The sequence below is a fragment of the Bufo gargarizans genome, chromosome 4 (assembly GCF_014858855.1).
Source record: "Bufo gargarizans isolate SCDJY-AF-19 chromosome 4, ASM1485885v1, whole genome shotgun sequence".
Lineage (NCBI taxonomy): Eukaryota > Metazoa > Chordata > Amphibia > Anura > Bufonidae > Bufo > Bufo gargarizans.
Window position 1 is genome coordinate 98887794 of NC_058083.1, and position 16524 is coordinate 98904317.

Consider the following 16524-nt stretch of genomic DNA (forward strand, 5'->3'; position numbering starts at 1 on the left):
ATCTCATGTACACTTGATTTCTTCTGCGTGGAAACTGACCTGCCGTGTGGATTTAGAAATGGGCAGCACGTCATTTACATTTGTGGTTTTAGCTACGGATTTCACCCTTTTTTGGTGCATCTAGTCTGCACCAAAAACAATTAGAAATTGCGGACTTTGGTGCAGAAAACGGATCTCAGACAGAGATGGCTCAAACTGATGCCAAATGTGCATAGGATCTGTTATTTTATTTTTTACAGGATCCGTTTTTTTCTGTTCTTCTGACGGATCTGATTATGTGAACTCTCCCTGAGGCCTCATGCACACGACCCGTCCGCAAAACACGGATGGCGTCCGCGTGCGTTCCGCAATCTGCGGAACGGCACGGACAGCCATTAATATAACTGCCTATTCTTGTCCGCAAAACGGACAAGAATAAGACAGGTTATATTTTTTTTGCGGACCACGGAATGGAGCAACAGATGGGGACAACACACGGAGTGCTGTCCCCATCTTTTGCGGCCCCAATGAAATGAATGGGTTCGCATCCAGGCCGCAAAAACTGCGGCTCGGATGCCGACCAGAACAACGGTCGTGTGCTTGAGGCCTTACTTGCAGATTTTAACGCAAATAAGCTCAATCTTTGCATTGCAAAGGGCGAGATCTGCACAAACAATTGACATGTCGCGGATTTCAAAATCCACACCGCAGGCCAGTTTCCACACCATGTAGGCGCAACTTTGAAAATCTCATCCACTTAACTGGTACTGTGTCTCGCTACGGATTTTCTGCGCGAAAATCCGCTGTAATAAGCATTGTGTGCATACACCCTAAGGCTCCATTCACACGTCCGCAACGTGTTTTGCGGATACACGGAGGCGCGGAACACGGAAAGCGGCAATGTGCGTTCCGCATTTTGCGGACCGCACATTGCCAGCACTAATAGAATATGCCTGTTCTTGTCCGCAATTGCGGACAAGAATAGGACATGTTCTATTTTATTGCGGAATGGAAGTGCGGACCAGGAAGTGCAGATCCACAATTCCGTGTCCGGGCAGCATATCATGCTGCCCCATAGGAATGAATGGGTCCGCAATTCCGTTCCGCAAAATGCAGAACGAAATTGCGGACGTGTGAATGGGGCCTAAGGCTTACCTGCACACGGGTTTCAAAACGGAAAATCTGCGTAGTTTTTCGTGTGGATTTCTGTGAATTTCCGCACCAAAAAAAACCCAACACGTGTTATTTTTCTTGCTTCCGTGTTTATACTTGTTCAGATGCCATGGTCAAGGGGTTAAATCCGCACCACAGGTCAATTTACACTGCAATTACACTGACAGTCTTAAAATCTCAGCCACTTTGCTGGTACCGTGCAGATTTGCCACACGAAAACCCGCAGTGTACACGCTAAGTCTGAATATATCCTACATGTCAATTTATGTTTCCGATATCTGCCGTGGATTTAATCACTTAGGCAGGGCGATGACTCTCCTTAAAGAGGACCTTTCACCAGAATAAAACTTCTAAAGTAACTATACAGACATGTAGAGCGGCGCCCAGGGATCTCCCTGGACTTACTATTATCCCCGGGCGCCGCTCCGTTCTCCCGTTATTGCCTCCGGTATCTTCATAGTTAGGCTCCACCCAGGGGAACCTGCCGTCACCTCCTTCTCCCAGGCTGTAGTGCTGGCCAATCGCAGCGCTCAGCTCATAGTCTGATAGGCTTTTTTCTCTCTCAGGCTATGAGCTGAGCGCTGTGATTGGCCAGCGCTACAGCATGGGAGAAGGAGACACCGGCAGGTTCCCCTGGGTGGAACCTAACATATGAAGATACCGGAGGCTATCCCGGGAGAATGGAGCGGTGCCCAGGTATAACAGTAAGTGCAGGGGGGTCCCTGGGCGCCGCTCTCCATGTCTGTATAGTTAGTTTAGAAGTTTTAATCTGGTGTAAAACGCACCTTTACGGAGACTTATTGGCAATGCTCCATGGGAAACGAATATGGAAAGAGGCATCTCCCAGGGAAAGAGACCTTCTCGGGAGATACCTCTATGCAAAGCGGAAGGACAATCTGCGGCAAATCCGCAGTGTTTCCGCATCAAAATGAGCATGATTTGGTTCAGATTATCGGCAGATCCGTTGTGGATTTTCCACTGCAGAAAAATTCACAGCAGACTCGCGACGGGCGGCCATACCCTGAAAGAAACAAATTCTGAATATAAGATGAAAGCCTCGCAGACTGGTGGGTGTAGGCAACAAGACAGTTCTCCATTTACATCTGATGTGTCATACATCCGCATCATCCACTGCTTTATACTGGTGCCATACCCACCCATACTGTGCCATGTGGAAAAGCTCGGGCACTGGAATGAAGTGGAGGTGATGAGCCCTCTGTCTGCATGTATGACCGACAGGAAGGCGTGTGACATAATAAATCTAGGTGACGGGATCTGCAGGCGCTGCTATATATGCTTACATTCCCACAAGGGCCTATGCCTACGGTCGTAGTTTCTGTCCGCATCCGATCTGCGTGAATGGCCCCTTAGTCTATACCTGCATACTATCCTGAAATGACTGGGAGACCCTCGTGGCTCCCCGACCAGTGGGATGGTGGTACAGACCGCAGTTCATCCATGCTACCTGCACAGTAGTATGTGTATACTCAGGCCCGAGTGTGAATGTGCAAGTATACCCCCGCTACTGTGCGTGCGACAGACGCAAAAACACGGTCCCTGGACCATTAGAGAGGTTCTTTTGGATTTTCATATTGATGGCCTATACTCAGGATGGGCGGGGGTCCAACTCTTGGTACCCCCGCTGAACAGCTGTCTGAGTGATCACAGGATGGTGGGTGAGCTCCGTGGCCTCCTCACACCTTAGGCTACTTTCACACTAGCGTTTTGGCTTTCCGTTTGCAAGATCTGTTCAGGGCTCTCACAAGCGGTCCAAAACGGATCAGTTCAGCCCCAATGCATTCTGAATGGAAAAGGATCCGCTCAGAATGCATCAGTTTGCCTCCGATCCATCTCCATTACGCTCTGGAGGCGGACACCACGCTGCCTGCAGTGGATCCGCCTTGGCACACAATATAAGTCAATTCGGAACAGATCCGTTTTCTCTGACACAATAGAAAATGGATCCGTCCTCTATTGACTTTTGATGGAGATCATGACGGATCCGTCATGGCTATGTTAGAGATAATACAAACGGATCCGTTCATGACGGATGCATGCGGTTGTATTATTGTAACGGATCCGTTTTTGCAGATCCATGACGGATCCTCCCAAAACGCGAGTGTGAAAGTAGCCTTAGGCTGGGTTCACATCAACATTTAGTTTTCCGTTCTTCTGATCCGTCAGAAGAACAGAAAACAAAACAAAAAAAAACGGATCCTGTGTTTCAAAGAGGTTGTCTGGGCTTTTAATATTAGTGACCTATCCTCAGGATAGGTCATCAACATCAGATTGGCGGGGGCTAACACCTGACACCCGCGCCGATCAGCTGTATGAAGAGATGGTGCGCGCAGTGCGCACGTGCCATCCCTCTTCCTGCTCGCCGCTGCTTTGCCATAGATATAGCATTGGGGAACAGGAAGAGAGACTGCGTGTGCACACTGCGCGCGCGCCATCTCTTCATACAGCTGATTGGCGGACCTCCGCCATCGCCATTATTTTAGGCTAGTTTCATACCAGCGTTGGGAGATTCGGCAGGGAAAAGCTCTCTTGATCCGGTGTTGCCGGAAGCCGTTATGTTCCCATCCGGCCCCATTAAACTATAACTGAGACCGGCAGAGATCCAGCCGCAACTTGGCAAATGCGTCGAGAATTGGCCGGAGGAAACCGCTTCTGACAATGCTGCATCCAGAGACACCCGTTTGCCGGATCTCACAACGCTAGTGTGACACTAGCATTAGGCCTTTTTCACACGAGCGTGGCGGATTGGCTCCGGATGCGTTCGGTGAAACTCGGACCATTTTTCAAGCAAGTTCAGTCAGTTTTGTCTGCGATTGCGTTCAGTTTTTTTCCACGCGGGTGCAATGCGTTTTTTACACAGCCCTATTCACTTCTATGGGGCCAAGGCTGCGTGAAAAACAGACTATAGAAATGGCTGCGTTTTTCACGCAACGCAGAAGTAATGCGTGAAAAAAAAATGTACACAGAGTCAGACACATTGAAATGACTGGGTCAGGATTCAGTGCAGGTGCTGTGCGTTCACGTCACGCATTGCACCTGTGCGGGAAAACTTGCTTGTGTGGAAAGGGTCTTCGACAGAAAAAAAAAAAAAAAAACACTTTATGTATGAAAACGGACATGTGGCTGCCACGGGGCACTGTGGATAAGGACATTAGATGAGAGCCTGTCATATCGGCACGTCATGGCTGATCACCCTGCTTCTTGTACTTCATCATCCAGTGCTGCATCACATGTACGGGTGGCGTCAGGAGCTGCCAGCAGTTGTGTTGATGCATAACTGCTGACAGACATAGGAAGGGACTGGAGGTAATACATGCCCTGACCTATGTCTATCAGCAGTTCTGCACTGACTAAACTGCTGGCAGGCTCCTTTAAGGGCTGGACATCATTAAAGCCATCAGACGCCGCAATGTCCACATAGTATTCTGAGCTGCTGACATATTGCTTATATTATTTCCAATTTTTTCCCCCCACAAAACCGGAAGTGGGAAACTGTGTTAAAGGGGGTTTTCAGGCTCCTAAGGCTAGGTCATTGATATTAGATTGGTGAGCGGCGGACTCCTGCATCCTCAATCAGCTTCCGTCTGATACTGTAACAGGAAGCACAGCGCCATTCAAAGTATAGTGGCCGCACTGGGTACTGTAGCTCATATCCCATTCACTTCAGTGGTAGCTGCAGTACCCAGAACGGCCACTACGCTTTGAACGGCGCTGTGCTTCCTGCTACATTCACAGTGCCAGTTTCAGCATCATGGGGGAGAGAACAGCTGATAGCGGGGGTGCTCCGTGTTTGACCTGAGGATAGGTCATCAATATCAGGAGGGTTATAAGGCAGGTTGTGCATACTGAGCCCTCGTCCAGTTCATTTCTATAGCGGGAGGGATTATTTTCAGGGCTGTGCGACTTCCTTGTGCGGTTAGATGAGACGAGGGCCCCACGCCTGCTGCTGGATGCAATTGCTAGCTCAGCAATATTCATGTCCGCCCCTCTGCATGGGGCACAGGAGCAGCAAATACCCAAGATGTCTGCCCTGGAGAAGGGGGATGTCCCCAGGTCTCCTCCGGGACAGGGATCCGTTAGGTTTCTGTGCACTTCGTTGCGATCCTTCTCGGCTCCCCCGCAGTCCCCTCCTCTCTCCCCGCCCTCGGGATGGCTGACACTGGCTTCCCTATACACGCGCGCACGGTTCCCAACGGCCTCTCTCACACGCACCGCTCCCGCACTGACCTCGCTGCGCCCGACAATCAGCTGGTAGAAATCCTTGCTCGGGGCCGGCGCCTGCCCGTTACACTCGAACAGAATCTCCGGCAACAGAGCCGCCATCTTGAGACGCTCAAACAGTTGCCAGGGAAACCGTGGCGGATTACTCCTGCCTATCAATAGGGATCCCTGCGCTGAGCGTCGAAGAAACGTATCGACAGATCCCTCCGCCTCGCATACATTCCCCCCTGAACAATAAGCACAGGCACATAACACTTCGTCTTGGGAACTCAGAGCGACACATCGTGTGTAGTAACCGCCCGCTCGGCAGGGTGACCCTGGCGGACATAAACCGATTTCACGCAGCGGAAGGGGTTCAGTGAGGCAACCAACTCTGCCTGAAATCCTTCTCTGAGCAGAGAAACGACGGAAATAAAGACGCTTTATAAAAGAAATCCCCAAAAATCCCCTCAGCGAGCGGACGGCAGGGTATTTATCACAGCACCCACAGAGTGAGGCGGCCATTGTCGCTCTTCCACCGCACCCGGGACGCGGTAGTCCTCTTCGGGATCTGCGGGGGGGGGTTTTTTTCGTTTATTTTTTCCTCTTTCCTCCCCACTCTTTTGTAAAGTAGTTCGCGGAGGGATCCCGGCTAGGCCGTGTTATGGTATTATGAAGTAGTGCTGTGCTGTTGCGGAAGGATCCAGAGCTGTAAAGTAGTGCGCGGAGGGATCTGGGCCTCGAATCCTCAGCTGATCGGTGAGAAGGAGCCGGAGAGCAGCGGAGACATCAGGGGGGAGTGCGGCGGAGACAGAGGTACCCGAGCTGGGCCTTAGAGGGCCCCCCTTAGTCACTGGCCTGCAATGACACCTTTCTGTTGGGATTAGCCGTGAGATAGACTCAGGTAATAGGGTCAGGGACGCCAGTGTGCTCAGCCATAACACATGGGGGCAGTGGACACAGTGCTGTACAATCAGCCCCGGGGCCTTGTGTGGTGTGCTGCCTCACAGGAGGTCATTGCTGGGCCCAGTGTGTGTGTGCGCGGTAGGTACTGACACCCCAGGGTGCACCCAGGACTGGGATTAATATGGCAATCCTATTAGTAGGCATCGTCTGTGCATATTCCTGTGTGCTGCCCCTGTGGGGACACATGACTGTGTGCATGATGGTGCCAGCTCACCATTGTATGGCTTTGTGTGTGTCTATCAGCTAATGTACATCAGGCAGTCTTGTGTGTGTGTGTTATTGATTATGTATGTGACATCGATGACCGGGGTCCCCTATCTGTTCCCCCTTCTTATGGAGAAGACTTGGGGGGTCTTTTGTCAGATCTGTAGATGATGGCACCGGCGTATAGGTAGCACTGCTGCAATCCTGGTGATAACACCCCTCCCCCCATATCCTGGACCTCTTCCCCCTGTGTAGTCCATACAGTACGTCTATAGGCGCCTGTCTTTGTCACATACAGCTTCCTGTTATTGTTCTTCCAGGATTTTGGCCTAGGTGCTCTCTACCTGATCAGGTCCCACTTTTCAGTCTGGTCACGGCACTGCTGAGCCAGGCCTGTGCCATAGGGAAGAGGCAGTGCTTGGCATGTCGCACGGGTCAGTGCAGTGGATTTCGTGCCTGTGACATCATCGTGTGTGACTGGTTTGGGGTGGTTGATCAGAGTGGAAACGATGATGATGATGATGTGGAAGAGCAGCTAAAGCTGTGAGGATTCAGGCCCCGGAGGAGGAGGCTGCAGTCAATAATACGGTGACAGCTTGGGGGGTAGAGAGGGGACAAAGCTCTGCGTCTTCCGGGCTTTGGGAGGAATTCTCAGACATCAGGCTGCGGAGTGCCTCAGGGGTCAGGGTCATCGTGCTGCGGAGCCTAAAGGACGACTGCAGTAATACCTAGGCTTCCGTGGCCCTCAATGCAGAAAGGATTTGGGGGGAGGGTCACGTGTATCGCATGTGGGAGTATAGCTGTGGCCAATGCTAGCATATCTGAGAATTCACGTGTGGACCTTTTAGTCTAGTACTGCATCGTTCTCACAGTAAGGCACATATACCATAACTGTAAAATATATAATGGTCAATAAATTCTGATATATCACCATGTATTTCTAGTACGGAACCATAAGGCCTCGTGCGCACGACCGTATGTATTTTGCCATCCGTAAACCGAGGATGGGCAAAATACGTGTGCCATTCGCTTTTTTTATTTGCTGGGTCAGAGGACTGCATTTTGCAGACCAGAATAGTTCATGTTCCGTCATTTTAGTCACGGACATATGGATACAGACGGCACACTTCACGACCGTATGTATTTTGCGACGCCCTATGTCGCGTGTTTCATCTGTTATTTTTTAATTTTGTTTTGCAGACCAACAATGCCTATTCTTGTCCGCAAAGCAGACAAGAATAGGACATATTCAATTTTTATTTTTGCAGGCTGAAGGAACGGAGCAACGGATGCGGACAACACAAGGAGGGCTGTCCGCATCTTTTGCAGACCCGTTTAAGTGAATGGGTCCGCATCCGAAATGTGGATCGGCTGCAGAGGAAAAATACAGTCGTGCAAACGGGGTCTTATGCAAATCTGTCTTGAACACCATTGAAAGTCAATGGAGGACAGATCCGTTTTCTATTGTGCCAGATTGGTATATTTTAGGCAGTCTCTCAGGGTTTACCCTCTCATGTACGGTAATTTTTATGCTTGCCCTGACCAGTAAGGCCCCTTGCAGACGAGCTTGTCCGAATGCGTTGAGTCAAAACCAAGCAATTTTGCAAACAGTCAGTCATTCAGTTTTGTTTGCGATAGCAATGCGATTTACTGCGTTTGGCCCGCGTGTGATAAAAAAAAAAAAACCTGAATGTTTACAAACAACATCTCCTAGCAACCATCCGTGAAAATCACATCGCATCCGCACCTGCTTGCGGATGTGATGCGATTTTCACACAGCCCTATTCACTTCTGTGGGGCAATCGCTGAATATAGAACATGCTGCGATTTTTCACGCAACGCAAAACTGATGAGTGAAAACCACCGCTCATGTACACAGACCCATTTAAATGAACTGGTCCGGATTCCGTGCGGGCGCAATGCGTTCACATCACTCATTTCACCCACGCGGAATTCTCGCTCGTGTGAAAGGGGCCTGAGTCGGACATAGGCCTTGTAAGGACCTGTGTATTATGTTATTAGTGAATGCAGTATCTGTCATTCCACCTCATGTGTAAAAACTGGTGCAGACTGTGACGGTTATACAATGTGTGGTGGGTTCATCTGTGCTAGGTATTGTACATGCTTTATTTGAATGTGAACAAGATAAGGCTCCTTTCACACCTGCGTTCAGGTGTCCGCTCGTGAGCTCCGTTTGAAGGGGCTCACAAGCGGCCCTGAACGCAGCCGTCTGGCCCTAATGCATTCTCAGTGGAGGCGGATCCACTGAGAATGCATCCGTCTGCCAGCGCTCAGCCTCCGATCCGCTCAGTGAGCGGACACCTGAACGCTGCAAGCAGCGTTCGGGTGTCCGCCTGGCCGTGCGGAGGCAAGCGGATCCGTCCAGACTTATAATGGAAGTCAATGGGGACGGATCCGCTTGAAGATGACACCATATGGCTCAATCTTCAAGCGGATCCGTCCCCCATTGATTTTCAATGTAAAGTTGGAACGGATCCGCTCAGGCTACTTTCACAAGTTATAATGCAGACGGATCCATTCTGAACGGATGCAAACGTCTGCATTATAGGAGCGGATCCAGTCTGATGAAACATCAGACGGACCCACTCCGAACGCTAGTGTGAAAGTAGCCTAAACAGAACAGTTTATTGGTTCCACCATTTTGGTTGCTTTGGGCATGGACATGAGGGGCAGTAGTCACTCGCATTACACTTGGAGCCATGGGTATGGGAAATCTACCTCAGAAGAGAAGCACTTTATAAGCAGCCAATCAGAGTTCATGTTTCATGCTTCAGCAGCAGTTTTTAAAATAGAAGCTGCACTCTGATTGGTTGCTATGGACAGCAGCCCCCCCCCCCCCCCCCAATCTCCATACTGGAGGCCATTGTGTGCAGGGAAGCTTCTGGTTTGAGGTAAAAGTTCTTGGTTGAATTTCAGGAGTAGAAATGCTTTGTTTCTTTACAACATTAGGAATTTCTGTGACATTGCTAAATACAGGTTAGAGATTGAAATATATTAGAGACCGTCTTTATGTCAGGTGAGCTGTGGTAAGTGGGGTTATTTTACCTCAGGTAATCCTAGGTCCAGAGCACATGGTCTGAACATTCATTTCTTATTTTGCAGTGTTACATATGCTGTTTTGTGTAGTTTTTGCTTGACCTGACAATTGCCCAAGGAGTCTGCTGTTAGGCCTTGTTCACACTTCAGTTTTCACAGATGTTTTAATACATGAAGATATAAATGCAATCCGCTCACTGCTTTTGCCAGTCCTCAGGAGAAGCAAATCCCCTGTAGAAACAAAGTAGTGGGTCCAGCACTCTGGTCTTGAATAAAACAATTTTTATTTCGAATGCGTGCTCCCCGACGTCGCAAAGGTAGAGCGCTGTAATCTCGCGATGCGCGAGCTAGCGCATGCTCAGTGTTGGCATAGTGTTCCTTCCCTGTGCTGGCATCGGCCTCGGGGAACAAACTGCGCATGCGCCAGCTCGCACATTGTGAGATTATGGCGCTCTAGCTTTGTGATATTCACAGTGGCTGGGCTCCGGAAAAGTTAGTAGCCTCATTTACATATATAAAAAATCGTTGTTTTCTTTGACACAATAAAAGCACACAGAGCTATGGGGACTGGGTATTGCGGATGTGCTAGCGGCGATCTAGCAACCCATCTCCTCAGCTCTATACACAAAATCCAGGTGACAGGTTCCCTTTAAAAGATCATTACTAGGGCTTGCCTGTCTCCCAACTTAGGCTACTTTCACACTAGCGTTCGGGCGGATCCGTTCTGAACGGATCCGCTCATAATAATGCAGACGGAGGCTCCGTTCAGAACGTATCAGTCTGCATTATTTTTAGCATAGAACAGCTAAGTGTGAAAATAGCCTAGTACGGATCCGTCCAGACTTTCAATGTAAAGTCAATGGGGGACGGATCCGCTTGAAGATTGAGCCACATTGTGGCATCTTCAAACGGATCCGTCCCCATTGACTTACATTGAAAGTCTGGACGGATCCGCACGCCTCCGCACGGCCAGGCGGACACCCGAACGCTGCAAGCAGCGTTCAGCTGTCCGCCTGTCCGTGCGGAGGCGAGCGGAGGCTGAACGCCGCCAGACTGATGCAGTCTGAGCGGATCCGCCTCCATTCAGACTGCATCAGGGCTGGACGGCTGCGTTCGGGTCCGCTCGTGAGCTCCTTCAAACGGAGCTCACGAGCGGAAACCCGAACGCTAGTGTGAAAGTAGCCTTAAAGTAAACAGAAGACATAGGGGCGGTATTTCACACTGCAGGCCTGCATTAGGCTTCAGAGTGAGGAGGCGTGTCTTTCAGTAATCCAATCTGATTGGCTGGCAGCTACAGCAAGTGTGTATGGGAAGTGAGGGAAGGCAGTTTTGGCCTCAGAACTGGCAGAGGAGCCATCTTGAGAAGATCCTCATATTGTAAATGTAAACAGCCGTAAAACTAAGGGAAAAACTTAAGGAAAACACTGGCATGTGAAGAAACATGCTGCTGCTGCAGTAACATATGCTAAAATTGACTTTTTGATGAAACCATGAGGATTACACTTTAAGTTGTTTCTTATGAAAAACTATACAGAATTGTCCACAGTGGCCAAAGCTATGAAATTATCCTGTTATTTATTCTGCAGAGCGGACACCATGTAGTGCTGCCGATAATAGTCTGTAATCCCGGTGACAGGGAATAGGTCATTTTGTGATGACATATCTTTTTAAGTCCTGTTTTTATGTTTAAAACCCCTTTCACACGAGCGAGTTTTCCGTGCGGGCACAATGCGTGATATGAACACACAGGACCCGCACTGAATCCTGACCCATTAACTTCAATGGGTCTTTGTACATGAGCATTTTTATTTAATTATTTTTTCACTCATCAGTTCTGCGTTGCGTGAAAAACGCAGCATGTTCTATATTCTGCATTTTTCACGCAGCCCTGGCCCCATAGAAGTAAATAAGAATTGAAAAACTTATTTCATCCGGAAGCAGGTGCAGATGCAACGAGTTAGATTATTTTTTTTTCACTGATAGTTGATAAGAAATGTTGTTCGTAAACCTTTTTTATCACTCGCGTGAAAAACGCATTGCACTTTCGCAGAAAAAACTGATCTCAATGCAATTGCAGGCAAAACTGACTGAACTTGCTTGAAAATGGTGAGGGTTTAACTGAACGCATCTGAAGCCAATCCATATCGTTTGTGTGAAAGAGGCCTAACATATTTTTAAAGAAATTTTGGTGATATTTAGAATTTTCTATATTACTATAAATAAACAAAAACCATAAAATCCTGCAGTTTTCACACTGGCCCTAAGACTAATAGGCACCACTTCTTGGTCTGTACAGATCACTTTACTGCAGTTATCTGCTTATCTATACACAGAGGTGATATCATTACAGGCAGGATTAGAATGGCAGATAAGACAGGATCCACCATTCACAATAGGTGATGTCACATCTTATCTCTTCTCTCCTTGTACAATTACCTCTGCACAGGACATGCCTAGAAGACTCTCCCATAGAAGTCAATGAGGTCTCCTCCTGACCGACCATTGTCTATGGCCATAAAGCAATTTTCTTGAGGCTTTCTAAATGCTGTTAAGAACGCATATGGACATCGAGTATATCGCCATATAAGCTTTCACCACCTTCACTTTTTGATACAGCCCTGGTCCATTTCCCCTGTCCCTGAAAGGGTCACCTAGGGTAATTAGTTTAGGGTCAGGTTCCGGACGGGACCACCCCTTGCGGGTATAGGACCCCGTGTTAGGCTTACTTTAGGGCATAACAGGCCAAGTAGGGCAAAAACAGCGATAGACTCTCCCCGAGGCCCTCCACCAGAGTGACCGTCCACCTGAGGATTCTTTCAAGTTTAAGAACTACCTCTGTTTGCTCACCGCATGTGTGGGTCCAGACTGTCCTCCACCGGTAAGACCTACCCTTTTCTTTGCCTATTAGCATGTCTATAGCCCTTTAGGCACACCGCCGTGGTCTTATCTTTATTTATGTTTTATTGGTCTATCAGTCCCACTCCCACCCTACGCAGGGGTGGCATTGTGGACTCGACCAAAGGCAACCTGGTACACCAGGTTCCCTGTTGTCTGTATTGTATGTCCGTAAGGGGTTCTTATTCCCATCACAGGGATCTTAATCTATAACATTAAAAGTTAGGTTTTAACACGTTTCTGCCCCCTTGATTTCACATAGTCTTAACTGCCGAGCCGTATTGGGGTTAGGTGCCACTGCACCATTTTTGCCTGAGGGACCACCTTCCATATTTCATGTTAAGAACAGCTCGGGCAAGAAGGCTGCCTCCATAATCATGTTCAGGAAATAGAATAATAATCTGCAATCAGAAAATAAAGAGATTAGGAAAAAGGAGATGTTACTGTTTTGGTGACGCGTTCCCTTTAGGGCCTCATGCACACGACCGTGTACCGATGCCTTCCGTGTAGAATTCACATTTTTCTCACTTCAATTAAAACAATGACTATTCTTGTGCCTGAGGCCACTTTCACATCGGCCAGGAGTGGTGCCTACAGTGAGAGTATAATGGAGGGTTTGGGCTTACAAATACTGACCGCGTGAAAGTGGCAGATTGGAAAGTGATGTGGATGGTTATAACTGCTCGTTACACAGTGCTAGAGAGGAGCGAAGTTCAGATTTTGAAATTTGTTCACGCTTCGTTGGTGGTAAAAGGTGAATTGCGTTATGGATTCCGTTACCATGGCCTTTACGTTATGCTGGAAACGGGACGGATCAGATTTGCAGCCCATAGACTTCTATGATGACCGAAATGAAGGCATTCCGTTATGCATTCCGTCAGAGAATTGCGTTATGGTCCATGGTAACGGAATCCATAACGCAATTCACCTTTTACCACCAAACGAAGTGTGAACAAATGTCAAAATATGAAATTCTCTCATCTCTGCACACTGCAGTAGATTCTTAAAGGGGTTATCCCAAGATTTAATGTAAAAATGAAAACCAGGTATCATACAGGACATGAGTCTCTGTCTAAGGCCGAATGCACACGGCCGTGTTCCGCGGCCGAGAGCGGTCCGTGGTAACACGGCCTGGCATACTGTTGAGAGCAGGAGCTCACGCCGTGCGCTTCATGCCGCTGCTGGACTACAGTAATACACTCGTATAGTACCTCACATGGATCCAGAGATCTCCACATTCACTGCTCCAATGTCTCTGCTAGATTGAAATCAAGCTGGCAGCTCAGGGGGTGTGACCTTTCTGCTGCAGCTCTCCCTATCACAGCTCAGAAGGCAGATGAAGGATGGCACTGAGCATGTGCAACCACCTCAGTGAGGTGGACAGAGAAATAAACAGCAGGTGGTGCTATACATATTCAATACAATAACTCGGTGGGTATGTAAATTTTTTTAATTACATGCAGTTACAGTCAAGTAGTCAGATCCTGGTGCTGGTTTGAAAGCTGCAAAATATTTTTGTGGGACAACCCCTTTTAAACTAAAAAAAAACCCTCAGTTCACAGTAAAGCGCTTGGCTCTCTGCCAGGGTGGATTTGATTTAAATCGCTAGTCAGTAAGGCTTGATTTAAATCCTAGTTTTCTACATAAAGACTAATTCTTGCTGGTATAACTTTTATAATATGCAAGTAGATGAAGATTTGTAGAATAACAACTTATCATATTAGTTTGATTAGGTTGATTCTGTATTCATAGGTTTGTAGAAGTTAGGATTAAGGTCTTTTTCTCAACTCTGTTCATGTTATAACATTTTTGCTGTGAAGAAGAGGCATGTGATCTCTGCTGAGTCAAATTCAGTTTTGAGAACTGCAAAAGTAAACCAAGCATCTGTGATAATATCTTGTAGGCAGAGAAACTGCTCAATAATCTTACAAAAACCTCTGGAAGAGCATGACATTGTGAACAGTGATGGCCAGTTCGCATTGTTCGCCCGTGAACACATGCGGGCTGCCATCTTTTTTTCACAAGTCCGGCGATGCACAGGGAAGCCCTTACCTGTGCCTGTGCGCGAGCCAGTCTGAAATCAAATGCGGCCATCGGGAGCAGGCAGTTCCGAGAACAGCCACCAGGGGCCTTCATCGGGCATTTCTCGGAACTGCCTGCTCCTGGTGACCGCATTTGATTTCAGACTGGCTCGCGCACAGGCACAGGTAAGGGCTTCCCTGTGCATCGCCGGACTTGTGAAAAAAGATGACAGCCTGCATGTGTTCTCGGGCGAACAATGCGAACTGGCCATTACTGATTGTGAATGGATTAATGGAATTTATTTACCAAAAAAACTAAACATATACAGCCTTATTCTACATGATTAAAAAAACGAATCCTCATTTCATGATGGAAATAACCTTTTGGATGGTAATATATTTTCCTCCATAAAGCATTTTCTATAATAAAAAAACAGATTTTTCAAAAAATTTCAAATAAAAATAAATAAATAAAAAATCATTTTTTAATTTTTTTTATTTTTTTTTATCCACCCTGCTCTCTGCAGTCCCTTGGGCAGGGAATGGATCGGTAGTGCACATGCTTGACCACTGCTGCATTCAAACAGGGGACTTTGGAGCACGGTTCTCATTCAGAGCGGGTCCCAGTAGTCAGACCCCCACCAATCGTAGACAATGGTTAGCCACTGAGAACTGTCGCGGTATATGGTACACGGCAGAGCACACATCTCATTAGGAGCAGCGTTCATTCCCATAGTGAAATTTGAAGTCCAAAACACAGTATTTGACTTTCTATTCCTGTATGTGAATTCTTTGGAGACGTTTTCCCGAGGGCTTGTGCTGCTGTCACCTGAGTTGTTCCATGTCGAAGCCTGGGATGCACAGAAGCATTTCTGCAAATAGCCGTTCTGTTTTCCTATATTGATGATGTGCTGTTCCCCGGGTGCGGGTGCAGGCTGAAAGGGGCCTTTTAGGTTATTGATCTACACATGTTTCTTAGGCTTCATTCACATTTTGTGTTAGGCCTCATGCACACAAACGTATTTTCTTTCAGTGTCCGTTCCGTTTTTTTTTTTTTTTTTTTTTTGGACCATATGTTGAACCATTAATTTCAGTGGGTCTGCAAAAAAAAAAACGGACGGTGCTCCGTGTGCATTCCGTTTCCGTATGTCCGTATTTCCATTCCACAAAAAAAATATAACATGTCCTATTATTGTCCACATTACAGTTAAGGATGGTACTGCTCTATCAGGAGCCAGCTGTTCCGTTCCACAAAATACTGAATACACACGGAGGCCATTCGTATTTTTTGCGGAACGCAAAATACATATGGTCGTGTGCATGAGGCCTTAGTTGCTGTTGGAAACCTCTGTCGCAGATTGTGTTACAAATGAGGAGCTTCATGTCTGAAGCCTGGCAGACCCCATTATGGTATAATGGGGTCTATTGGGCACTGTTTGTATCCATCATGCAATGGTTCTGGTGCTTCAGTAATTTATTAATAATACAGGTGTGAACAAAGCTTTATAGTGCAGCTTCCCCTGCATGCCTTCAGGTTTTTCATTCTCACTTCTGAGGGGTAGAGACGGAAGCTTTCCTGCACCACGGGTAAATGAGGGCATGTGTGCCATGAGTGTGTTTATGAAGCCTGTACTAGATTAAAGGGGTTATCTGGATAGATAATCAGTGTCAGACCCCCACCGATCAGCTGTTACAGGCTGGCGCTCTGAGTGCTATGGCCCCTCCTTAGGCCGTGTAGTGAAGTCTTCATACATAGGTCACTTGGCCTAGTTGCAGCTCGGCCCCATTCAAGTCAGTGAGGCTGAGCTGCAATACCAAGCACTGCCACTATACAGTTTACAGCGCTGTGCTTGGAAAGCTGACGCGACTCGGACCCCCGATATGATGATGATCTATCCTGAGGGTAACTCATCTTTATCAATTCCTGGATAACCCCTTTAAAGGGGTTGTGCAGTGCACCGATATAAATCTATCCTCAGGACAGGTCATCAGTATTCGGTGGGAGTACAAA

General features: G+C 47.7%; 2 protein-coding genes across 13 annotated transcripts in view; one reads left to right on the top strand and one right to left on the bottom strand.

Annotated features, from left to right (window-relative positions):
* Positions 1-5895, bottom strand: part of FBXO36 (F-box protein 36) — a 42084-nt gene extending 36189 nt beyond the window's left edge. Inside the window, exon 1 of the mRNA XM_044289065.1 lies at positions 5398-5895. Within this exon, the coding sequence (XP_044145000.1) occupies positions 5398-5895 (498 nt within the window). The remainder of the gene's footprint in view (positions 1-5397) is intronic.
* The window catches only part of TRIP12 (thyroid hormone receptor interactor 12), a 152778-nt gene that overhangs the window by 1909 nt on the left and 134345 nt on the right, over positions 1-16524 (top strand). For 9 of the 12 annotated variants that reach the window (XR_006388621.1, XM_044289053.1, XM_044289059.1 and 6 more), the window contains exon 1: positions 5665-6186. The exons of 1 other annotated variant lie outside the window; for it this stretch is intronic. The gene's annotated coding sequence lies outside the window, so the exon portion shown is untranslated. Of the gene's footprint in view, positions 1-5664; positions 6275-16524 lie in introns of those variants that run through there. 2 more of the 12 variants (XM_044289054.1, XM_044289056.1) reach the window with 2 other exon arrangements.